The following is a 26,427-nucleotide window of genomic DNA, read 5'->3' as shown; positions in this document are numbered from 1 at the left end:
ATATTAAGTACCTGGTACCATCAGTAAGGAAATGGTACTTTTTTTTTCCTTTTGTTTTTTGATTAACAACATAGCGTCATTTGTTTTTAAATAAAGTCTGATTTTTTTTTTGGGCAGGGGAGAGTGAGGGCGCAATTTTACTATTAAATTGCATAACAAACAATTACTGTTTCCATCAGTATTGGCAAATAAGCTTACTCTTAGATCTTATATTTGATTTTTTTCATCAGTGCCTGCCTAGAAAGTGTGCTCTTTTATTAATATTTGTTTTGAAGCTTTTCTTTTCAATATTTTCTTGTCTCCAGAGAGAACACCAAAGAGAAGGACAAAACAGAAATTGCACCAGAGGAAACAGAGCAGGCTGCTCCTAGGGGAAGAAAAACTGCTAACAGCCAGGGTCGTCGTAAGGGCAGGATCACCAGATCAATGACCAATGAAGCTGCAGCAGCAAATGCTGCTGCTGCTGCTACTGAAGAGCCACCACCACCTCTTCCTCCCCCACCAGAACCTTGTGAGTAGTATTTATATAAAATGTTGGAATCCATGTGGTGGAAAGGCACTTAATCAATGGATCATTCTTTCTGTATGGAACACACATCCATTTTTGACGCAATGAAGTTTTTCATTTTGTCACTTATTGACATACAAAACCATCAACTAGAATTAAACTATTAAAAATATGTATCTGTAGTGAGAACTGAACATAAAAATTAGGTCAGATGCTGAGACTATGTAAGAGAGTGCCAGAAATTGTCATACTGTGTAAAGACTATTTTTCTTATTTTGTAGGGTTAGTTGTAGAGCCAGCAAATGGATTTGCACAGGCAGGCCATTATATTAACTTGGATCCAGTTGCAGAACCTAGCCCTTGAGGGTAGCTAACAAGCACATTAGGCCCAGAATTCTATTTACCAGATTTTGCATTATCTGGAATGGCTCTCTGGTTGATTTTTGTTTTTTAAACCATTACATAGATAAGGAATATTCTGTAAAGTATTATGTTGGTGGCACATACCAGTAGACAAGGTACAATCTCTTGCTGCTGACTACATTCCTTCTGTTGATGATTCAGAAAGAAGGAAGTAAACAAAACACAGCCATGCTGGCATCTGCATTAGAAATACAGGGAAAAAAAACAACCTAATATGGAATATGGTTGAAATAAACCATATTCCATGAGCTATTTTTATGTGGGTTCTATAATGGTTAAATGTAGAAATTGCTTCCATGTAGTAGAAACTGTTTATAAAGATAGCCACAAAATCAGAATGTGGGGATTCTGTTGTTTGACCTTGAACTGTGTCAGAGGGATTTGTGTTAATTGTGCCTTTGGAACTCTAGTCTTCTTGACATGCATGTTGCCTGATTGATTTACTAGTTTTAAATCAAAGATCAAGGTTTTGTTTCCTGTAAATAAGAGAAAAAAATATTTTATTCTGTTAGAGAAACTCACTGGTGGTATTTTTTTTGAATTGCATGATAAGAACTAAATCTTCCCTAATGTAGTATTAGACTTTAATGTAGAAGAGAAATGGAGTACATTATCTTTAGGGAGGTTGTGGGGGCAAGCAGCACACAAGATACCAGACTTGACCATCTGTTACAAAGCCCTGGCAGTGTTCATGTGTGTTAATTCATAGCTAGATATGCCAAATTCTGTGATCTTCCACTTTACATAGGAATTTTCTGCAAATAAATACTTTGAGCATAATGTGGGTTTATAGAGAAGTCCAGTCTTTAATACCTTGCTCTGATGAAAGCATGAAGATGCCTTTCCCACTGCTAGTTTTTTATGCTAGAAACCAACCGCCCTCCTCCCGTGTTCCTTGACAGCTCTCCCAAATAGCTTGAACAGGCCTTAATGTAAACAGATTAATACATTATGGGATATATGAGTAGTGCTGAAAGGGTGTATTCTGGGCTTTCATCTGTCTGGTGGAACTCTGTTTGCTATTTCAGCTTCTACAGAGCCTGTGGAGACCTCCCGCTGGACAGAAGAAGAAATGGAAATTGCTAAAAAAGGTACCCCTTCTGAAGCTTTGGTTTCACTTCTGGTTATGAATTAATCTCTGTAGTGCTACTCTGAATGAATGAGGTGGGGGAATCCCCTTTCATTGTGTGTTTGAAATGAGCTTTTTCTTGGCAAGAGCAAACCAATCTTCCAAACAAATGTGTAGATTTAGATGTTTTTAGATGCTTTTGTAGGCTTTACCAGTCTATTGGAAAAGCTCGTTGGTTTGTTTACAGCTGTGGCCATCAACAGTATGATATAAAAATGGCTTTACAGATCATCTGCTGTGGAACTATGGCACTGTGAATGAAAAATCTGCATCTGAAATTTGCATAAATTATAAGTTACGTAAAGTATCGGAGGGGTAGCCGTGTTAGTCTGGATCTATAACAGCAATGAAGGGTCCTGTGGCACCTTATAGACTAACAGAAAAGTTTTGAGCATGAGCTTTCGTGAGCACAGACTCACTTCATCAGATGCTCATGAAAGCTCATGCTCAAAACTTTTCTGTTTAGTCTATAAGGTGCCACAGGACCCTTCGTTGAAGTTACATAAAGGAGTCTATCTTGTGGTATTTACTTGAAATGTGAGTTTACAGTGACTTTGGCAAGAAGTTCAGAACATTTTCATATATTAAGATATTATCATGCATATAATTTGAGTTTCAGGAAAGTTTAAAGTGATAGATAACTACAGCAGCAAGTCAAGTGACATATCTTGTGCATACATTAAAAGGATGCAGGTATGCTGCTACAAAGAGGGTTTTATTTCCCTTCTCGGAACATGTGGTCAGATATGGCATTCACTCGCACAGGAGGTTAGACTCCACTATTGTGACTCAATAACTTGTAATCGGTAGCCTGCCTGGCTACAGATACAGAGAAGAACAGTTAAATCTCATGCTTCCATCTGACGGATGATCACTGAGATTTGGGAAGGAATCATTTGCTCTTTGTGCCATATTACACATTTACTCAAGTAAGGATATTATGAAGCTTTCACCTCCCTTTGATTCATCAGCACTGCCAAAGGAGACATACCAGACTTGTAAACCAATGGTGTGATATGTCATGGGAAGCTTCAAGTAGAGGTATTTTATTTGTCTTGTTGCCAGGAAATTTTACTTTACTGTTTTCTTATGAAAGTTTAACAAACTAGGGTTTAGTACGATGATGTTTCAGTAGTAGAAGGAAATGTGAAATTTTCATAATATCAAAGCATTAAAAAGGAACACTACTTTTGTGAAATGTTACTGTACCAGTTGACCACTGCTTCCCCAAAATAAGCCTTTAGGCTGCACCTTTTGTGGTGTTGTACTGGTGCTACTGTCAGTTTCTCGGTGATGTCATCCCAGTGGCTGTTTGATCATTGCCATCTGGAGAGGCAACTTTGCAGATAGCTTTCTAGCAGAACTAGTTAATTCTTGGTAATTTTTTTAATTTACTTTTTCTATGATAAATCTGACTAATGAGCACCTGGGAAGAATGTGCTGACTAGTTCTATTTCAGATATCAGCAAAACTGGTTCTTTTTCAAATGTCAGCAGAACTTTAGAAGGTGATAGATTCAGAGGGATCCTACTGTGCTTTAGGAAGTAGAGGGCTTTTCCATCTATTGGGTTCGTTATTGCAATGCGTTGTTTTAAGGACCATGTGATTTACCCCATTTTCTTGCTTCTGTCTTTGTCAGACCTTTTTAAAAGGTGAAATTTGTGTGTGGTTTACCTGACTTCTTGTTCGCCTGATTATCGTGGTAAATTGTAAGCTTGTGTTTTATTTAAACAGGGTTAGTGGAACATGGTCGCAACTGGGCAGCAATTGCCAAAATGGTTGGAACTAAAAGTGAAGCTCAGTGTAAAAACTTCTACTTCAACTATAAAAGAAGACATAATCTAGACAACCTCCTTCAACAGCATAAACAGAAAGTAAGTAAATTATACTTGACTAAACAATTGGAGAAAATTGGGATTGACGGACTTACAATAGAAACTTCTTCAACCTCCCATTTTTTATTTCATTTCATCTGATTTTGCTCTGCAACAGAAACCTTCTAGCACTCAGCGCTGCTTTTCATTGCCCCTGCAGTTAAATAGCTGAGAGGTGTTGGGCACTTTAGATGTAAAGGTCAATAGTAATATTATTTTGCATTTTTGATTTAATATATTTCCTCCTGAGGTATTCCAAAGTGTTTTGCAGGCTTGCCAGTGTAGAGGGGCTGCAACCACTAGGAAAGTCTTTGGATTGAAACAGCAGTTAACACCAACAGTACCAAATAGGTTAGAGTAGTCAATGAATCATCAGCAACCAAATGTTGCTGCACATGTCGCCAAAGTAAAATTCCAAGGCCGGGACTACGCTAAAGGGAAAGGTCAAATTAAGATATACCACTTCAGCTGCAATAATTATGTAGCTGGAGCTAACATACCTTAATTTGAGCTTCTGTACCATCTCTGTGGCACTCCAAATGCTCCTGTCAATTTCCCTTACTCCTCACAAGGAGCAAGAGTACAGTAGACGCCTGACTTATGTGTAGGTTGCATTCCTGGGCAACCATGCCGAAGTCAAATTTTGTGCAGGTCGGGACTGAGTGGGGGAGGGGCCCTGCTACCTGGGGTCCCCTGGTCCTGCCTGCGCCTGGCTCCCCGCTCCCATGAGTGGTTGGAGCATGGAACCAGGCAGCAGCCTGGCTCCTGGCTCCTCTCCACTTGCAGGAGCCAGGAAACTGATGAGCACTGCTGCAGCAGTCAATTTCAAGTGATGGAAAGCTGGGAATCAGGCTACCACCTGGTTCCCAGCTCCCCACCACTCACGGTAGGCAGGCTGCTGCCTGGTTCATGGTTCCCTGCCACTCCCGGCTCCTGCAAGCAGAGGGGAGCCAAGAGCCAAGCTGCCACCTAGTTCCCGACTCCCTGCCACTCACGATGTCGACTGGCGTTATTGCAAGAAAAGTGTAAACTGAAATCTTGTAAGTCAGGGGTCTACTGTACTAGTACCAAAGTGGGTGCCCTGTGAGTTTGATTTAGCACATCGCTACCACATGTGCTAAATCAAATGCCAGAAGATAACTGCAGTGGTGTCGATCTCTCCTGTAGTGAAGACATATCCTAAGGATGGGGTTTCAATAGAACGGTGCTGGTCTATCTTAGGTCAGTGTCAGTGGGAGTAGTTTGACTTATTTAGGAGCAGAGTTAGGCCAGTACTTATAGCTTTGGAAAATGTGTAGCTTATGGCGCAGTCACAGTAGTGGGAGTTAAGAGAAATAACTGCTGGTTCTGGGTGTGTCTGGAAGCTTTTGTGCATTTGGCAATACTGAATTCCTTTTTGGCCCACTGCAGTATTGTCTGAGTTAAATCAAAGTGTAAATCAGGGCAGAAAGAAACATCGTCGCTTAGTAGAGCAATTTTTAACTTCTGAATCAGATACAAAATGGAGAGAGACTGTACTGAATATGAAAGTTTTTCAAGAGGGAACAAATCTTAATTCTTTCTGCTATAGTCGTCACGGAGGCCTCGTGAGGAGCGGGATGTATCGCAGTGTGAAAGTGTGGCATCAACTGTTTCTGCACAGGAAGATGAAGATATTGAAGCATCCAATGAAGAAGAGAATCCAGAAGACAGTGAGGGTAATTACTGAAATGTTAGAACTGGTTTGGAAAGAGACTCCTACTAGCACTAAAATGACCCTATTTTCGGCGCTTGTGATGTTTGATCACCTACATAAATTGTCAGTTAAGATGATCAAAAAGTTGCACTTAGTTTAATTAAAATAGTCCAGTGGAGTTTTCAGACTCTTACTGTAGGGTTGATATTTAGCAGGTGGGATTACCCTATATGCATCTGAAAAACTTAAGTCAAAAGCAGTCACTCAATGTGCAGCAGCCATAAAAAACAAAACAAAAAAAAACCCTTAAGAATAATTAAGAAAAGGTAAATCATACTGAAAAATAGGAAATTTAATGTGAGTATATAAAGCCATGATACACCCACACCTTGAATACTTCAATCAGATGTATGGCGCATCTTCCAGAGGAGGAGACGTTGAAAAGATTGTTCATCTTAGAGAACAGACGATTAGAGGGCAATATGAAAAAGGTCTATAAAATCATGAATGGTGTGGGGAACATGAATAGGGAAGTGTTGTTCACCTCATCAAATAACACAAGAACTAGGGTCAGCCAATGAAATTAATACACAAAGGCTGTGTCTACACTAGCCAAAAACTTCGAAATGGCCATTTTGAACTTTACTAATGAAGCGCTGAAATACATATTCAGCGCCTCATTAGCATGCGGGCAGTCGCAGCATTTCAAAATTGACACTGCTCACCGCCGCGTGGCTTGTCCACACGGGGCTCCTTTTCGAAAGGGCCCCGGCTCTTCAAAATCCCGTTATTTCTATGAGCAGATAGGAATAAGGGGACTTTGAAGTAGCCGGGGTCCTTTTGAAAAGGAGCCCCATCTGGACGAGCCACGCAGCAGCGAGCCACGTCAATTTTGGAGTGCTGCGGCTGCCCGCATGCTAATGAGGCGCTGAATATGTATGTCAGCACTTCATTAGTAAACTTCAAAATGGCCATTTCGAAGTTTTTGGCTAGTGTAGACGTAGCCGATAGGTTTAAAACAAATGTAAATACTTCATGCATCATACAGTCAACCTGTGGAACTTGTTGCCATGTAATGGTTTAAAGGCCAAAATTATAACTTGCTTCAAAAAAGAAATGGGTAAGTTCATGGAGAATAAGAACATCCATGACTTTTATCCACAATAGTTAGGGTCACAACCCCATGCTCTGGATATCCCTCATCCTCTAACTTGGAGAATATGGGACTGGACAGCAGGAATAAATTACCTTGTTCTGTTCATTCTCTTGAAATATCTGATGCGGGCCACAGTTGAAAGGTAGGATTTTTATATTCTTGATCATATTAAGAGCATATGGCTGCATAAACTGCCCTTGTAAAAACATGCTATAAATTTATAGCAGTGGTGGGCAATCTGCAATGTCCTCTGTATGCCTTACATTTCAGTATGCTATTGTGCAGCAATCTAGATGAGACGCAGCCTTTGTGGCTGCTATCCATGAGATAGCCATAGGCAGACTCCTGCCCCTTCTGCTGGGTTTGGATTGTGGATCACCTAACTTGAAGAGATGTGAGCAAGCACACGAAGAAGTCAAAAATGTAACTGTTGTTCTGCAAGATGTGTTGCTTATATGTATTTGAACCCACCCTCCTGGCCTGCTGTTGGGAGTGGTTAGCAAGAAGGAACTGAGGGATATTGGGTCAGCAGGGTTAGGTATATACTCCACAAAGACGCCACACCAGGGGGCTCCCCAGCTGACCCAACTGGTAGTTGCTAGGGAAGACCTTTCTGGCACATGGGCACACCTAACTTGAATAGATGTGAGCAACGCACCTTAAAGAACAATTTCAGCAGTGAGTAACGGTTTCTTCTCTTAGCATTGGAAAGAAGAGAATTTTGTAGTGTGCAGATGTGCATCACAAATAGAAACACATACTGCCTCCTGTGGGTGACTGAGAGTGCTCTGCTAATCAACAGGGCAGCACCTGAATCTCTCCTGGATAGACGCCCAAATGCTCAGCTTCAGGGAACACTGTTGAAAATTGCAGTTTACTGAAATTATTTCTCTGGGACAATGGCTAGAGTGAAAGATGTATAGAAGGTATTTATTTTAAATGAGACAAAATAATAAGGCTCATTTATAATTCTTCCTATAAAGAGAGAGCCCGAATTTGTCACTAGCTGTTAGGCGCTGCATTGTTTTCTAAAATTTGTCAACTCTGCTATGTGAAAACCACTAGCAGACTTCACATTAGCTACTGAAACACAGGATGCAGATTCCAATTCTAGAAGTGTATCAGCTCTTAAAATGAAGAAATTTTAAGTGTCTAGCCTGTTGACTAATACCTAAAGTTTAATTATGTTCTGGGGAAAAAAATTGTGGTATCAACAATTCTGTGTAAGTCATGTTTGTAAATGAGTTGCTTGGGCTGTTTGCAAGTGAGGAGAAGCTTCCCATAAAAAGTCAACACATATTAGGTGTGACATTAGATAGTGAATGGTTTCTCTGAGGCAGGGGCCTGTATTCTTATTTATACTGTAGAATGCTTAGTATATTTGTGGGTGCTGTAATCAGAGCAGTTGTTCACTATTCAGGCAGAGCTTGTTAGTTGTATTTTGGGCGCTTATGCAAGAGCAATGTCTTTCAGGTGCTGAAAATAGTTCAGATACAGAGAGTGCTCCATCTCCTTCACCGGTGGAAGCTGTCAAATCCAGTGAAGATGCTACATCTGAGAGCTCTGCTCCTAGGATAACCACTGAGACAACAGCAGAACAGGAATCTGCCATTAAAACTGTGCCTAACGCATCTCCCTCCTCGGCAGGCCAAAGTACACAAACAGCTGAAAATCAGAACACTGAGCTCCAGGTTAAGGAAGAAATAAATACTGAGGTAGAGGAGCCAATGGAGATGGACAGTAGAAGCCAGCCAGCTGAAGTTAAGCCTGTGCTCAACCTTCCAGTGCATACCAAAGCAGAACCTGTAGATGCTGAAATGAGGATACCAGAAAATATTCAAGTGAAAATAGAAAGTGATACCAAAGAGAGAGATTTGGAGAAACCCAAGGAAAAGTCAGAACCTGAGGAAATGGACTTTACCCTGCCTCAGCAGACTACTACAGCAAGACCAGAGCCCCATTCAGACAATGATTCCAGTGCTACTTGTAGTGCAGATGAGGATGTTGATGGGGAACCTGAAAGGCAGAGGTGAGTTGAACTACTCAGTTATCAGAAATACATTAATTTAACCTTGAGAGAGAAGGTGGATGAGATAACGTGGTTTTACTGAGCCAGCTTCTGTTGAAAGAGAGAACACAAATCATACTTGGGATGTCTGCAACAAAGGATATTCAGTTACTTTTGAACTACTAAAGTGTGCTCCTGTACACATGCAAAATCACTCTCACAAGTCATTTCACATAACTGGAAGACACATTACTACAGCAAAATGTGGAAAACTGTTCTTCATTTTACCACAAACAGTCACTCAACTCTGTCTGAATGTCAACATTTTTAGTTGTATTGTGTCATTCAGATATTAAAACCCAGTTTTTTATGGTCTACTTGGTATCAGGTCCTTTTGAATTGTGCTTTTTGGTGTCATTAGAGTGGCAGTGCTGCTTGACTCTACAAGTCATATCCACTTCAGTTGGGAAAGGGGCTTTCAGAAAGAAGGGTATGTGCACACTCAGAAAGTAGTCTTAATTATTCAAGTGTAGTGAAGGGAAATGTTGGTCTAATGGCATGTCCCCAAACCAGACAAAAATCTGCCTTCAGCATGGCAAATTATAGCCTGAATTCCCCGTGATAGTCTGTTCTATAGCCAGCCATAAAAAAATCAAGATCATGCATTTTGTCCAGTTTTAATTTTCTGCTCTCTTGCTTTTCCATCTCTCTTTCTCCAGAATCTTCACTATGGATTCAAAGCCTTCATTGTTGAACCCCACTGGATCTATACTAGTATCCTCAACAATAAAACAAGGGCAAATGGACTTGCAACAACTTCACCATCGAGCTGCTGTCATACCACCTATGGTATGTTCTTAATGGTATTTGGAGTAGAATCTGCACTAACCAGAATACTTTTTTTTTGTAACATTTTGCTATTAAAGCTTCAGAATGAATGAATGAAAACGTCCTTCGTATCAGAGTGGATTTGACAACTTTTCAGGTTGTGAATGAGTTTAAATTTCAATAATAAATGCATAAGAGTTAGCTTTAAAGTGCCTGGAAAAGTTCTGATGCTGCCTTTGAAATACATAGAAGTAGATTCAGTCTTTGATGTGACACCCCCCCCCCCACTCCAGATAAGTTACACTTGGCAAAAAATAGCTAATTCAGTAAATATTCAATATGTAATACATAGCTATGATGGCATACTTGTTTTCTCCTATTTTAGGTCTCTTGTAGCCCATGTAATGTACCTATTGGAACACCCATGAGTGGTTACGCTCTCTATCAGCGGCACATTAAAGCTATGCATGAATCAACATTGCTGGAAGAGCAGCGCCAGAGACAGGAACATATAGATATGGAGTACAGAAGTTCTGCAAGCCCATGTGGCACCTCCAAGAGCCCTAGTATTGAGTGGGAAGGTAAGCAAAGTGTATTTTTGAAAATTCAAGAATTAAGCAATCCTATATATTGAAACACAGGTCAACTCCTGGGATAAACTACAAGAATCAGTTACTGGAATCTACTGGACCCTCTTCTAAGGTTTCATCTCTGTGTATGTTGATCATCAATGTCATGGAATGAGTTTCATGCTGTAACTAGCAAGCAAATTGCAAGCTATCTTGTACTGTCTTGTCTATAGAGTTGTGGTCATGTTATGTAGTTTGTGTGAGGAGAAAAAGGCAACCTGTTGGAAGCCCTTCTCTACTTAAGAATGAGTGTATTAAGAACCTAGTACTGTGGCAAGGCAAGAAATTAAAATGTTGGATGCAGTGGTGCTGTCCTGTGGTGGTCCCTGAATGTTTTGTGAGTCAGTGATCAAATCTCTTCTGGTGTTGTACATCCCCAGATGACCATCTTAGATCTTTAAATCAAGGTTCTTGTGCTAACCTATTCAGAATGAAAGAGAGACAAGATGGGTGAGGGCACATCTTTTAAACCCAATTTCTGTTGATGAAAGAGGCGTGCTTTTCAGTCCACTGAGTTCTTTTGAACAAAGACTTCCTTCAGAATGTTAACAAATTTAAAACTGTTTTGGTCAGTGATTCTCAATTGTGGGAGTACTCAGAGGTCATTCAGGGGTACATCAACTCATCTAGATATTTGCATAGTTTTACAACACTAGCGAAGTTAGTATGAACTAAAATGTCTTACAGTGACTTGTTTATATTGCTCTATATACTATACACAGAAATGTAAGTACAATATTTATATTCCAGTTGATTATTTTATAATCATATCATAAAAATGAGAATGTAAGAAATTTTTTAGTAAGTGCTAAAAATTTTGTATTTTTGTGTCCCATTTTTGTAACCAAGTAGTTATGTGAGGTGAAACTTGATGGTATGGAAGACAAACCAGACTCCAGCAAGGGTACACTATTCTGGAAAGGCTAACAACCACTGATATAGGATACCTTGGAATGGACAGACTCATTACTGCTTTTGTTGTGAGAACAAATGCTGTGAAATGTCTGACACGTGATGTAACCAGCAATTAACACGATGAGCCATCTTTTTTTTTTGGGGGGAAAACCATTTTGAGTTTTCAGCATACAGTGCAGTTTTAAATTACCTTATCTCAACAAACTTTATATTTTTGCCAAAGGAGAAAAAAAAATTGATGTTTTTGAGAAGGCCAGCTATTTTAAATAGTGGTGTACCAATTCTGTACAAGCTCTCTTCTAACTGTTGTGATTGGAAGAGAACTATTTTGGGGATTTTTTTTTCTTTTAGAAGTGCTGGAAGGACTTGTGGTTGCTATTGCAAATTCTGCTTATCTAAAATAGCATTTATTTGAATAATATTTTGCACAGGCCATAGCTTACTGTGAAGTGTTAGAAAGTTTGAGGATGAAGTTCCCTGCCAGTAAAATTCAAGGTATTTCTGGGTGCCAGCAAAAAAGCTGAGAAGAACTTGATAAAATGTATGAGTCCTAAATAATGTAAGATTTAAACTCAGAACATTAGACTGTCTTTTCAAGCATCTCTATACTGCAGCTGGGATTTCTCCACTATATTCAGTGCATTGGAGACAACCCACAGATTCTATTTTAAACTTTTGCAGTATAGGTTTACAAGTTATTATACACAGGATGCATGTATTGAAGGGTATGTAATTACACAGATTTAGTGACAATCCAGAGTGGACTAACCTGTGACACGTAATGGTAAATTTTTTTTTCCCCCCTCCATTATGATTGATACTGTGTACTGAGGTTAAAGTGTGCTTGCTCACTATGTTAGGCTGATTCTAATTCATAATCAGGAATTCTTGAATTATCCTTTCACATGCCCCTTATATTTGTGAATACAATTGAGGTTCTAAAATGCAGGAAAATCTTGATCTTAATTCCCTTATTTCTAGAGCAAAATTTTCTCCCTTTTTCCTGATCATTGTTTATATTATGAAACCTCAAGCCTTTGACCCTATAGAACTACTCTGAAATTAAGTAAAAGTACCCATTAACTGGTAGACACAAGTATGGGAATCAATATTAGTGAAGCTTCTTCTGTCTAAAACAATATTTACTCTTAAATCTTACTGGCAGGATTTAGAAATAAATATTGTTTAAAACCAAAAGTTTAAAGCTTCTCTTCTAAACCTTTCTTAAATTACTTGTTACACCAGTACTCTTTGTTTTTAATGTAATTACACTGGAAAGTTTTGCCTATATCTGTGAACATTTGCATTATAAAGTACAAACTGGTTAATTTTATTGATACATATTGAAGGAGGGAAGAGAGTGAGCCTTCCTTTTAGCTTTTATTTCTCTAATAGAAAAAATGCGCATAACATGACAGTTTTTAACGAGGTATTTTTTGTTCCAGTAATAAACTTATGTAATTTAGAATTATAAGTTTTGCCAAGGTCAGTTATTCAGTGATATTCAGCTCTATTTATATACGTTCAACTTTTAAATCTGAATCTGGAAACCCTGAAAGGCTACAAGGAAATGTCATACTCAGTTTCTAGGAATGCCAAAAAGCTGGTGCAAGAATCATTACACTCGGGCTTTAATATGCAAAGCTGTTTGAAGTAAGTCAGTAATTTCTGATCCAAAGGCATTTATTTATCTTGAACCCCTGCAAATATCTTGGTGGTGAAGGGAAACTCATCTGGAAGCGTCTTTCATTCCAGGAAGGGAAGAAGGCCCATAGTTGCTAGCTGTGAAGTCTTTCGTGTGCATCAGTGCACTCTTTACTTATGTGGTCTTAAAAATGCTGTTGGAATTGAAGGTTGACTTTAGATTAGATGTTCTGTCAAATGGCTGTTGTGATCCAGTTCCTTTCACACTGTTTTGATGTAGGAGGTTTTCTCATTCTGATAACCTTAACTTTTATAGGAAAATCAGTTGCTTATATGCCTTACGTTGAGGTCAAGCGAGCAATAGAGCAGGAAGCACAGGTGCAAAACACAGCAGCAAGGTCAGCCTCACCGTACAGGCTGTCTCCAAGAGAAGTCAGTAAAGCCTCTCCACAGCCTGATACGAATGCAGCTCGCTATAGTGTCCCACCAGGTAAATGTTATCCATTTTGCATAGTGGCCATTGGCAGTCGACCTTTATAGGTTGGTCTTCCTTGATTCGATGTGCTGTTAAACTTTCTTTAAAGGCTTATCTGCCCTGATGACTGGGAATGTTTGTAAATAGACTTCCTTTGGGATTCCCCAGTCATAGGGAATGAGTGCACTCGTGTTTTCATTTTGCATCAGCTGCTTCTCTTTTCTAATATGTGTATTTTACCAGCCAAATGTGAATTCTTTATAGTATAGGATTTTTGAAATTTATTCAAGCTCCAGCACAGAGCTGAAATGACACATGAGGATTTTCATCTCACTTACAAAAGTAATTATCCAATATGATAAGAATGGGGGAAGGAAAAAGCAAAGTAAAACCTGTTGTAATGTTCATTAGTGCTCTTTAGTAGGCTCTGGCTATTTTGTCAACTACAGGAAAATAATCCACAATCCAGGAATGTGCAACTTTCATTATCACATTTTTCCCCAGAGTATGTCATCAGACTGTAATAGAGGACATACTAAGGGACAACTAAATTAAATGAAACCCAACTCTAATCAAGTATTAACAATAAGAATTATTGTGGGGAGAAAATATTTTCAAGATGAAAACTTGGTCCATTTTGCTTGAAATTTTAAATTTTCAAAGGTTGTTTTAAAATATAGAAATTACCATTTATTTTTATACTTTGACAAGTTCAATTTCCACTAAATTTACCTATATATACCACGAAACATTGCAGAGGAAAAATCCCATCTAGAATATTTTAGGACATACTACTAAGCCGTTCTTCTTGTATGCAGCAAGATTACGCTTATTTCTATTTTTCAGTTGTTTATGTAGTGAATAATAGTACCAAAAATAGGGTATATTGTTTAACAAAGTTTTTCTTTTTCTTTTTCTGTTCTTTTCTTTTCTTTTTTCGTTTTAAAGTTCTCCAGCCTGCTCCTCATCAAGTAATAACCAATATACCTGAAGGGGTCCGGCTCCCAACAACTCGGCCAACCAGACCACCACCTCCACTCATTCCATCCTCCAAAACTACTATGCCATCAGAAAAACCATCATTCATTATGGGAGGCTCAATCTCACAAGTAAGAGAATGTTACTCAGCAGCAATTTGTAAGTTTATTATGTTCTTCTGCTGTTATCGGAGCCCAACTTCATTTCCCAAGCCTGATATTGATTTTTCTACCAAGAGCCGCATGGGCAACCTACTAGAAACCCAAGGACTTCAGTTACCTTTCGTAAAATGGAGCAGATTTGTAGCCCTTGTCTTTGCCTGGGACCTATAATCTCCTTTGGTTGAACATGAGAACTGAAGATGAGAGCTGTGGTATTCTGCACTGTAGAACTCTGCAGACTGTATTTGGCCACTCTCGCTATAATATTTTAAGACAAGAGGCAGCTTTCTGCATAGAAAATGAGCGCATGTGCTCATTTATAGATAAACCAGTGCTAAATGTGGTTTAACATCTGAGCAGTACAAAACTAAAAGTGAGTGACTTCTATTAGCAGAATGGAGTTAATACCATTTGTTTTCATACTGTCTGTAGTGTGACAGTTGGCAATTAAACTAATTACTGAAACTGAACCCCTTCCCACCCCAGTCCCAAACTTTAGCAGCCAGGAGCATCCTGGGTAAGCTGTGGGAGTAGAAGAACATTCTGTATCTGCTTTCCAGCTGAGTTTGCTTAGTTATTCCTGTTAATTTCTTCTTAATGCTGCAAAAGGTATTGTGTATCGTCACGTTGTCCAGGTTCTAATTACATAGCAATACAAAATATTTTGGTTAGCTCATCACTTATTTCCATTTAAATAATTAAAACAGTATGTAATGTTAATATGCTGTCGTAATTCAATATTCATTACCCAAAAAATAAAATTTAGCAAAGTGACTTATTGTTGTAGGGAACACCTGGAACCTACTTAACATCCCATAGTCAAGCTGCTTATGGTCAAGAACCAGCAAAGCCGTCTGTGGGATCTATATCTCTTGGGTTGCCGAGGCAACAGGAATCTGTCAAACCTGGTAGGAAAACCAACCACAACATAAGCATTGTTCATAAACTTTGTGCATTAACAGTGCAAAATTAATTTTGTCTGTGTTCTAAGTAGCCTCCATACCATACATCAAGCAAGAAGAGTTTTCTCCCAGAAGCCAGAATTCCCAGCCTGAGGGCCTTTTGGTCAGGGCACAGCATGAAGGTGTTGTCCGAGGTAAAGATATAGTCATGTGTTGAGTAATGAATTTTAGTTCGTCAAGTCTGATGGAAATGAGTCAGTTAATTTTTATAGTCCTGACTACTTGACTTGCCATCAACTCTCTCATGAGTCACTAAATATTCTTTGGCCTTTTCAAGGCAATGTGTCCAGGCTTCCTATATACTGTTCTCTGAGTGCACAAGTCTTATGAAAAGCATTTATTTTGAGCAGTCTTATAAAAGTTAAATTCTGAGTCTGTTTGCCTTGCAAATGATCTCTGAAATGACTAGTGTATCAACGTACTTGTGAAATTAAAAACCACAGGTTAAAATACATTTCAGGTAACAAGCCTGCCACTAGCTCTACTTTCTTATTTTAAAACACATGGATGAAACAGACAATGATGGTATATAAAAATACAGACAAAGGCACACTGCAGGGAAACTAATTTTATTTCTTATCTTTCTATTATGCATGGACATATAGCAATAGTAAATTAAGAAAAAAAAAAAAGCTTGACTTTTTCAGTTGTCACCTTGGGTGAACTTTCAGTTATGTTAAGCAAGTGATTTGTTTTAGCTGTCAGTTGAACTGATGGAAGCTCTATTTATTGGTTTTGATTTAATTTTGAATCAGGCACCACAACAGCAATACAAGAAGGAAGTATAACACGAGGAACTCCAGCCAACAAAGTTCCTGTTGAAAGCATCCCTTCTCTGCGAGGCTCCATTACTCAGGTTTTTTTCTCTTTCCTTTCCATTGTGTGGGACTGGCACACACGGGTACTAAATTTTAGAAGTAACGCAATGTCTTTGCATCAGCAAATATAAATATTCCAATGAAATTCCAACACGATTGACGTCAGTAACGTCAGGGTTTCACTTCTGACAATGAGCTGTCATACATGTGTAACTTTTTAGCTAAATATCACGGTTCTTTTAGTTCTAAGTGAAGACTTAGTAGATAGACCTTACCTGACAGCTGAATAAAATCCTTTCAGTGCAAAAATTAAGAATAAATCTTGGTAATTAACCTTGCACAGATCTTGTTAGAAGCCAAAGATTACCATAATTTTTAAATCCTTTTGTTTCTCTAATGCCAAGATACAAGTAACTTTCTGCTCTTAGTTTTATGGTGGTTTGTGCATGCAAAGGGAGCAGTTAATGAGCAAATAGAACAACTCATGAATCGGTAACTCTCGATTTTATACTCAGTCTCAAGCTATATTAGTATGCAGTCTTTGAAGATAGAGTACATCCTAATGATATTAGGTAATAGTATAGCTAAGTTAATGTTCCATTTCCCCAAAAATCAAGTAGTTTGACCAGAAGAAGCTCCAGCTCACAGAAGAATGCTAAAACACAGTGTTCCCCATTCTCATTTTTTAAAAAAATCCTTCATAATCTGGTAGTGAAAAATGTTAATCAGCACTAGTGCTAATACTTGAACTGTAACTCCTGTTTAAAGGTATCAGGATTATAGGCCTGAACATATACTGCCTGCTTTTCAGTGTCTTGCATGCTTGTGTTTGGAATTATACTTAATTAATTTGATTTCAGGGTACACCAGCTTTGTCTCAGTCTGGCATTGCTGCTGATGCATTGCTGAAAGGAACCATCACCCGACTGGCTACAGAAGATAGCAGCCCTGAGAAGTGCCGAGAGGAAGCTGCAGCCAAAGGCCATGTTATTTATGAAGGCAAGAGTGGGCATATCTTATCATATGATAGTAAGTATACTTTGGAGTTGTACAAATGGTCTATAGTTAGGATTGCAACTGTTTCTTCTAAAATCTACCAATTTGATAGGTTAGGGATCAGTTATTTTTCTGTTGCCTTACATATGATTCCATATAAAGACCAATAAGATAAAGAATGCTAAGAATGCAAAGTCAAGCACTTGAAAGTTAGGAAGTGTCAGTGAAGGTTGCCTTGGCGGTCTTAATTTTATCTCCATTGTGTGTGTGTGCACAAATTATGATGATCATACATTATATGTTTTTCTCTCACCAGATCAATACAGCAGCCTCATTGATTGAGCAATTCAATATTTAGTTTGTCCTCATTGAGTATATAACCCCCATGTATTATGTATTGCTTGCTATCCAAATCCTTAAATTTGCCCTAAACTTTGAATTTCCAGGCTTTTTAAAAATAATTACAACACAGTGTTTTTGTAAAGAGTTTTATGCCTAAATTACAGATACCCATTCAAACCTACATTTTAACGTGGGGGTGTGTATTAGCTGGGGGTTGGGGAGAAAAGGATTACAGTGTTAAAGTATTTTCTTAAGTATTACTACAGTATTTAAATAGTAAAAGATGAGTGATAAAGACATACAAATGTGATTAAGCATGGTATTGAGGAGGTAAACCTTGTTAGAAGAAGTATTTGGTATCCTCTATCAAAAGGTTCTACAGTGTAATGAATTGCACGTTTTGGTTATGCTCTTACTTTTTCTTACTACACATCTGTATAATTGAGCAGCTATTAAGAATGTCCGAGAAGGAACCAGGAGTCCAAGGACTGGTCATGAAATCAGTTTAAAGAGAAGCTATGATACAATGGAAGGAAATATAAAACAAGGAATGTCAATGAGGGAGTCTCCAGTGTCTGCACCATTAGAGGGTAAGCAATGATTTTAAATATATCATAATGACAATTACATTGGGGTAGTTCTCAAACAAAAAAGGCAATATATATGATAAGCTGAAAGGAAAAGGACACTTACATATAAAAATCAAGTTACTGTAACTTGATATAAACAACGCATTGAAGCCTTTTGGAGCCATTGTTATTTAAGAAGCTATAACGTGTAACTACTAAAGCACAGTGGTAGCAAATAGTAGAAGCACATGAGGACTACCTTGGAACCTCCATGCTCTGGATGTTCCTCATCCAGGAACATCTGTGGTGGTTGGGGAGAATGTGGGGGGAAAGGACAGGCAGCTATGCATGCTGCTGTTCCCTCTTCTTCCTCCCTTCCCCCACCCAGCTGCTCCTGAGGCTTTCCCCTGCCACTCCCGTAGCGGTGGGGGATTTAGAGCCATGCATGCTCCCAAGAATGGGGCAGCAGGTAAGCACCCCACGCTCAGACCCTGTGTGCCCTCCCTGACCTAGCAAATTCTTTAATCTGCCAAACTTTCTTGCCACATTAGAGTTTCAAGTGCACCAATACCTGTATGAAGTTCTCTTTTGCCTGATGGATGTTAACCAAGACTTGTGCAGCTGCCAGTACTTACATAACTAAACATCACTGGATTTTGGGGCAGCAGAGGTTGTTGTGAAATAACTGATTTCCTACACTATGATCCAACCAAAATAGCAATGGTAAAACTGAACCATAAGCCTTTAACTTTCCTATGTGGCTTTTGGGAGTAGAAGAGGTTGGGAAAACTATTTCTCTGTGCATTATAGAGCCAAGTGGAAGAAACTTCTCCCAGTCACATGAGCTCTTTGGCCTTCCCATCCCCCACATCCTCCTCAATTAGATGTTCCCTAGAAGTTGAATACCTCTTGGTGAGATGGAGGAATGCAGTTTAAAGAGGATTGTACGTTATATCCCAAAAGATTTACTTGCTAGCTTTAACTGGAGTGAGAGAAGCTAAGACTGGTACTGACTGCTGGTCTTGGACCACTCTGGTCCACTTCTGCTCCACAGCCTATGCAGAATTGTACTGTAGAGATCCTGATGTTTAAGTAAAATTTGTCTTTGGCTCATCAGTTCAGCTTCTTGTAGATGTTCCCCATGTTAAATCTTCAAAGATAGAACGGATCTGACATTGTTTTAAGCAGTCGTTGTTCTGCTTCATGTTTCTCTTAAATATTATACGACACCAGATGAGGAGGCTTGAAATAGTGAGAGTGCTGAAAAAGCAACTACTGTAGTTTTGGGAAGTGTTACAATTCCCCCCACCCCACCCCTGGGCTGATCTTGTACATGTTTAAATTCTACAGTAATGGGGTGGGGGCATATACTCACAGCAAATGAGAGCAGTTTGTACTGTGATTAGTGTCTGCACAGTGGTTCTCAAACTTGTGTTGATGATCTTTCACACAGAAAGCCTCTGAGTGTGGTGCATCCCTTCCCCCCTCCAGATTAAAACCATGGTTTTTATATTTAACAGTAATATTACTGCTGGAGGCAAAGTAGGGTTTATGTGTGGAGGCTGAGATCTCAGAACATCCCCATAATAACCTCAGAAATGCCCCAGTTTGAGATGCCCCTGGCCTAGCAGAATGGGGTGGGGTTCTCCAGGCACAGCTGCAGTACAGATAATACACTATGGAAGTACAAGGCAGGTAGCGTGTACTTTATTATATTCTTGTATTTAATTCCCTAATTTATCCAAATAACCTTTTTTAGGATTAATATGCCGTACACTGCCTAGAGGCAGCCCTCATGCAGAACTGAAGGACAGGACTGTGCTGTCTGGCTCTATAATGCAAGGTACAGTTTTTTGATGGTGTAAAGACTGATAAACTATTGATTCTAAAAGTCTGCTAACCCGACCCAGTTGCTAACCATGGTAGCTATGTTAATGTTTTATAAAGATGTGTGATTGTCAAAGCATAAGCTTACTGTTGATGAGTTACTGATACATATTGTAACTGTGGTTTTTGTGCAAGAACAGGTAAATTGGGAGCTATTTTACATAAGGAAATTTGGAAACCCAAAAAATCATATTTAGCATTTTGCATCTTCAGATGCTGTATCAAAATAACATCTCACAAGGAAGGTGGCATATGCAGGCTTGTACCATCTAGTGGCTTAAAAACTCAATCAGTGCTGTTTCCTTGTGGTTTTTAAGTGGTAAAATTAGTTCATTTGAAAAACATGTATGTATTTCATGAGTCTTTCTACATTGGAGTCTTTCCTGTGCTTTGTTAGATCCATTTTTAGAGGCATGTCAGAGTTACAGTTTGTGACTGGTATTTGCAATTTGCTGAATGAGCAAAAAAAAACTTCCAGTGGTTGTTAACTTACCAGGGACTTGGTCAATTTATTTTCCTTTGTTACACAAGGTACACCAAGAGCAACAGCTGAGAGTTTTGAAGAAGGCCTAAAGTATCCTAAACAGATTAAGAGGGAGTCTCCTCCCATACGAACATTTGAAGGAGCCATAACCAAGGGAAAGCCATATGATGGAGTCACCACTATTAAAGAAATGGGCCGCTCCATCCATGAAATCCCAAGACAAGACCTTTTAAGCCAAGAAAGTCGCAAGACTCCTGAAATCGTACAAAGTGCAAGGCCAATTATGGAAGGCTCCATTTCTCAGGTAACCCATGCAAACCCAGTACTAGACTCTTAATGCTGCCTTGATACTCTTGATACAGAACTTCTATACAGGGTGTTGGTTGCAGTTAAGAAATACACGTCTTGTTGACCAAAAAGAGGCTCGGGTATTTTTAATGAAGTTTGAAAACATTCTTGCCATCCATTGGTAAAAATCTTAGGTTTATGTATCATTTTGTCAAGAGTGCTGGACAGTGTATGTAAGTTATATCAAGTACAAGATCTCTGTTCAAGATCCAGTTACTTCACGTGGCATAAAATTCATACAAATATGTAACACAAAGATGAACAAATTACAATCTGATCTCATAGCAGCAGGGAAAAGTTGGCAGGATGACCTTAGCTGCTGACGGTCTTTTGCTCCTCTCTAGGGTACACCCATAAAATATGAAAGCAACTCCGGCCAGTCAGCAATCAAACACAATGTAAAATCCTTAATCACTGGACCAAGTAAGCTGCCCCGTGGAATGCCTCAGCTGGAAATGGTACCAGAAAATGTGAAGGTGGTAGAACGAGCAAAATACGAAGATGTGAAGACTGGGGAGGTTGTACGTTCTCGTCATACATCAGTGGTCAGCTCTGGCACCTCTGTCCTCAGGTCAACTCTTCATGAAACTCCCAAATCACAATTGAGCCCTGGGATTTATGATGACACCAATGCAAGGAGGACACCTGTGAATTATCAAAGCCCTATGTCCAGGAGTTCACCTATGATGAACAGAGTTACTGAAGGTAGGACATCCTTCTTTGCCCCATATCAGCTGACCTTGCAAATCATAACTAACTTAATTTCTTTAGCTTGAGTACCATTTGGATAAAGCATACAAGGACATTTGCTTTTTTAAAAAGATATGTTAGATTATTGAATTTAGTTATAGAACGTTTACTGTTCATACTGTCACAGTTCTGTTTGATTTAGTTTGCAAGTCGTGTACAGGAATGTTCTAGAAATCTCAACATTAATTGGTTTTCATGATTGAATTTCTTTCTGTTCACACTGGTTTTGTGACCACCCCACAGTTTCAATCATGGGCCTCAAGCACTGAGAATGTGCCTCATGATTACTGTTCTTTGTTCACTACAGGAAAGGTTGTATTTCCCTTAGTGACCCTTTTTGCCTTTATAATGTTGTTGAGTCCAAGGGACTGAACATCTCTGAACTTAATAACACCACTGTGTAAAGTCAGCATTATACAGGTTATCCAGCATCCTCGGGATCTGATAGGTCCAGAACAAGAAAATTTGCTGGACGAGGGAAGATGCAGGACTTCTGCATGCAGACAGCCATGCACTCTGGGACTGCTACAGCCCCAGCCTCCCTCTGTGGGACTCTGGTCCCAGCCTAGGCTCCCAGGGGCTGCCACAGAGCTCCAACCCCAGCCCCACAGCAGTGTCCCAGTCTCTGCTACCATGGGGCAAGTGGGGCTCTGACTCAAATCTGCTGCAGGGGATAGGGTGCTCTATCCCCCCAGAGGTGTCCTATCTCTTGGGGGTCCAGAACCAGCTGGCAGATGGCCTCAGTCACTGGCTCCTTCCTCATGAGTGGTCAGGCCACATGCATATCCTCCACTCTGTCTCCCAAAAGAGGGGCTTTCCCTGCCTGGATCTCTTTGCATCCTGGAGCAACCACAAGTGTCCTTAAATCTGCTTCTTCCAGTGCCTCAGCCCCAGCTCCTTAGTGGATGCATTCCTGATATCTTGGAACTCTGGACAGCTTATGCCTTCCTGTTGTTCCCCTCCATGCATAAGATGCTCCTCAAGGTTGGCAGAGACAGGGAGGACGTTTAAATATCACGGCTTATGCTCAGCAGCGCTGGTACCCCACACTGATGGTGCTCTGTGTTTCCACCCATGTGGCTTCTCCTGCTTCCAAATGTTGTCATGCAGGACCACAATTGCCTCTGCCACTGTTACCCAGACTGTCACTCCCTTCACTTCAGGGCATGGCAACTTCATGGTTAAACCCTATTGAGCAGGCATGCTCAGAGCATGTGTGGCAGGTCCTCCTCAGCAGCCCCACGCCACCTATGCAGCACATGTACTGGGCTAATTGGACACACTTCTCCTGCTGGTATCATCAGCACGACCTCATATCCATATCTACCTCTGTCCTGCAGGTGCTGGACTACCTTGTTTCCCTGAAACAGCATGGTCTTGCTGCTGCTTCCCTTAAGGTCCACCTGATGACCATCTGGGCCTTCATCTGGGGGAGGGCTGGCACCCTGTTTTCACACACTCCATGGTAGGGTGCTTTCTCAGGAGCATGGACTGCCTTCACCCACCAGCCTGCTGGCTGCTTCTGGCCTGAGACCTTAACCTATTGCTCCAGGTGCTTATGCCTCTCCTCCCCTGCCCCCTTGGAACCTTTGGCTACATGTCCCCTTCTCTATCTCTCCTTGAAAAGTGGCCTTTCTGGTGGCCATCACCTCTGCCAAAAGGGTGTCTGAGCTCCAGGCCCTCATGTCGGAGCCCTCATATAAGGTGTGCCACAAGAACAAGGTTCAATTCTGCCCCGCCCAGCTTTCCTGCTGAAAATGGTCTCTGGCTTCTGTACTGACCAGGACATTTTCCTTCTTGTTTCCTGTCCTAAACCTCTCAGCTCCCCGCAGGAGCAGCAGCTGCACTCTGTTGATGTGAGGCAGGCAGCCCAAGCCCTTCTGCAAGATGTCACAGCTCTTTGTGGCCATTGCTGATCAAATAACAATAAAGGGACTTCCAGTTTCATCGCAGCACGTCTCTTCCTGGGTCATGTCCTGTATGCAGATGTGTTATGACCTTGCTAAGGTTACCCCACTGCCTGTTACAGCATGCTCCACACAAGCTCAGGTCTGTTCAGCTGCTTGCCTGGCTCATGTGCCTCTCCAGAAAATCTGTGGAGCTGTGACATAGTCTGCTGTACACACTTTTACGCCTCCCTACACTTTATGCAATATCCTAGACAGGACGCAATCTTCGGGGCTGCCTTTCTTGAGTTAGCCATGTGTTGACTCCTAACCCATCCTCCTGGGTTTGGCTTGTGAGTCACCTAACCTGAATGGATATGAGTAAACACTCGAAAAATCAAAAATAGTTACTCGCTGTTGTAACTGTTCTTCGTGATGTGTTGCTCATACCTATTCAGAACCCACACTCCTTCTCCACTTTTGGAAGAACCATCAAGAAGGAACTGCGGAGTGGTCAGCAGGGACATATATAGGGCTCCGCACCAGTGCCGCTCCAGGGTGCTCCACAGCCGACCTGACGGGTAGCAGTTCAGGTAAAACTTTGACAGTCGTGCATGTGGTGCACGCACACCTAACTTGAAAAAATATGAGCAGCACATCTCGAAGAACATTTACACCACTGAGTAATTGTTTGTTAAAGAACCATTTTGAGTGGTAATCAAGTTATTTAACAGGCATTTGTTTTGTCAAGTCAGCCCATTCTTTCTATGTCAGTTGAATTTTGGTAACTCTTAGGGTGAGAGCCTGAGGTCTTTTGTTTATCTGCAGGCATCAGACAGATTAAGACTGCTCAGGGTGGACTGTTCAGAATTCCACCTCAGTTCAAATTGCTACCACAAAACTTTTGCCCAAGCTAAACAGGCTTTCTTAGAGGTAGGAGGTAATTCAGTTTCAACTCGTACTTTATACTGGGTCATGTCAAAGGTGTCTCTTCAGGAAGTGTGGGGTTTTTAGGATATAGATAATAGTCATTTATTCACTTAAGGAACCAAAGTATCTGGATGATGGAGCTAGTATGTTAATATGAAAGGTCACCAAATAACGTTCTTCTGAACGTAGCACTAGATTCGGTTTCCACACATTGTTTCAGGTGTGTTTTCTGACTGATGTGCAGCTTTGCCGGAGTCTGCAGTATGTCATCAGCTTCTGATCCCTTTTTGCATTAATTTACATTTTACAGCTTCACCAGCTATCAGGAGTATATTTCTTATAATTGTGTGTGGGTTTTTTCCTTCCCCTCTAGCTGGAGTGTCTTCTGGGAAGCCTGCTAATCACGAAAGGAAAACCACACTTACACCGACTCAGAGAGAGAGCGTACCAGCAAAATCTCCAGTCCCAGGGGTTGATCCTGTAGTAACTCACAGTCCCTTTGACTCCCATCATAGAGGATCTACTCCAGAAGTCTACAGGAGCCATCTCCCCCCTCATTTAGATTCATCAATGCCATTTCACAGGGCGCTGGATCCTGGTAAATGTGTTTTTTTGTTGTTTTTAGCTTTCAGTACTATGGTCTTCAGAAATGTACAGAAAAACTTGTTCATTAAAAGCAAAGGTCAGTGGAGCCACGACTAATGTTTTCTTTATCGTGAACGATACCTTCTGCCCAACATCCTGCTAATGGAGCTTTTCTGTTTTTTAATTTTTTTTAATAGTCCTAGGTTAATACTACATTTTTTTCCTCTCCGTTTAAATAAAAGGTTTTTTCTTTCCCTTCTAAAGACCTTCTAAAAAGCTGTCAAATTCTCTCTTTTCTGGTTGTCAAAAATGGGAGATTTTCAAACGATATTTTTAAGTAAACTTGTGAAAAGACTGGCAAGCATCTAAGAAAAACATATACCCTGAGCAATGAAAGCCTGGGGAGGACCACCACCCAACAGGGTTTTGTGAGTGAAACACTCTAATTCAAAGACTACCAGACTGTGCTTGTTTTGCCCTTAGGATTCACTGAAAAGAGAAAATTGCATGTTCTCAAAGGAACATTGGCATTGAAAACAGTAGTTTTGATTTTGCCAAAGCTGATGCTGGAGGATTGGCAAACCTTATTGAAGCTTAAGAAATATTTTAAAACTATGAATTTCAAATTCTTCCTCCACCTCACTAAACTTTTTTTTTTATCTTTTTCCCTCCTCTTCAGCTGCTGCTGCATATCTGTTCCAAAGGCAGCTTTCACCTACCCCTGGTTACCCAAGTCAGTATCAGCTTTATGCAATGGAGAACACACGGCAGACAATCCTAAATGACTACATTACTTCACAGCAGATGCAAGTAAATTTACGTCCTGATGTAACCAGAGGACTTTCTCCAAGAGAGCAAACTTTAGCTCTCCCATATGCAGGAGCCAGAGGTATGTCTGCCTCCTCCAGACTTTCTATGGAACATGTTTTGGAAGGGTGGCATTTGACGCATAAATGGGTGTTTTAAAAGTGGTCTGTGCCTGTGCAAAGCAAAACTCTATGTGAACAAACACAGAAAGCCTTAATGCATATGTAATTTTTAATTGTTGAGATTAGGGACTATATGCTAATTCCATTATAACTTCTGAACAGGAATTATTGACCTGAACAATATGGCTCCCACTATCTTAGTCCCTCATCCAGGAGGAACAAGTACCCCTCCTATGGAGAGAATCACTTATATCCCTGGCACCCAGCTCACTTTCCCTCCACGGCCGTACAACCCTGCATCTATGTCACCAGGTAAGAGCCCTGACTCTTCAGTTTTATCCCTAAACGACAAGAAGTCCTCTCTATCCAGTAATCCTTAAGTAAGTGTCTTGCTGCCATTCCAGTACCTAACCCCTGTGTCGTTCCCTTAGTGTGATAAAAGAGATGGTTGTTAACTTTATCATTTCAGTAGCTGCCAAATGTGTACCCAAGTTAGGATTTGGTGATAGGTTTCGTATAGATCTGCTAAAAGCTTGAA

General features: G+C 40.2%; 1 protein-coding gene across 14 annotated transcripts in view; it reads left to right on the top strand.

Moving 5' to 3' along the window:
- NCOR1 (nuclear receptor corepressor 1) overlaps positions 1–26,427 on the top strand; it is a 111,434-nt gene that overhangs the window by 69,618 nt on the left and 15,389 nt on the right. For 9 of the 14 annotated variants that reach the window (XM_075013578.1, XM_075013579.1, XM_075013589.1 and 6 more), the window contains 20 exons: positions 306–511; positions 1,960–2,022; positions 3,795–3,934; positions 5,505–5,631; positions 8,239–8,794; positions 9,493–9,622; positions 9,987–10,182; positions 13,106–13,279; positions 14,213–14,373; positions 15,191–15,311; positions 15,398–15,499; positions 16,121–16,221; positions 17,044–17,212; positions 17,971–18,111; positions 19,850–19,933; positions 20,509–20,765; positions 21,154–21,514; positions 24,749–24,973; positions 25,640–25,849; positions 26,052–26,201. In XM_075013578.1, the coding sequence (XP_074869679.1) occupies positions 306–511; positions 1,960–2,022; positions 3,795–3,934; positions 5,505–5,631; positions 8,239–8,794; positions 9,493–9,622; positions 9,987–10,182; positions 13,106–13,279; positions 14,213–14,373; positions 15,191–15,311; positions 15,398–15,499; positions 16,121–16,221; positions 17,044–17,212; positions 17,971–18,111; positions 19,850–19,933; positions 20,509–20,765; positions 21,154–21,514; positions 24,749–24,973; positions 25,640–25,849; positions 26,052–26,201 (3,674 nt within the window). The remainder of the gene's footprint in view (positions 1–305; positions 512–1,959; positions 2,023–3,794; positions 3,935–5,504; positions 5,632–8,238; positions 8,795–9,492; positions 9,623–9,986; positions 10,183–13,105; positions 13,280–14,212; positions 14,374–15,190; positions 15,312–15,397; positions 15,500–16,120; positions 16,222–17,043; positions 17,213–17,970; positions 18,112–19,849; positions 19,934–20,508; positions 20,766–21,153; positions 21,515–24,748; positions 24,974–25,639; positions 25,850–26,051; positions 26,202–26,427) is intronic. The other 5 variants (XM_075013590.1, XM_075013588.1, XM_075013584.1 and 2 more) reach the window with 3 other exon arrangements.

This window comes from Carettochelys insculpta, chromosome 19 (assembly GCF_033958435.1).
Source record: "Carettochelys insculpta isolate YL-2023 chromosome 19, ASM3395843v1, whole genome shotgun sequence".
Taxonomy (NCBI): domain Eukaryota; kingdom Metazoa; phylum Chordata; order Testudines; family Carettochelyidae; genus Carettochelys; species Carettochelys insculpta.
Note: the sequence above shows the minus strand (reverse complement) of the source record. Positions and strands in the feature narration are given on the sequence as shown.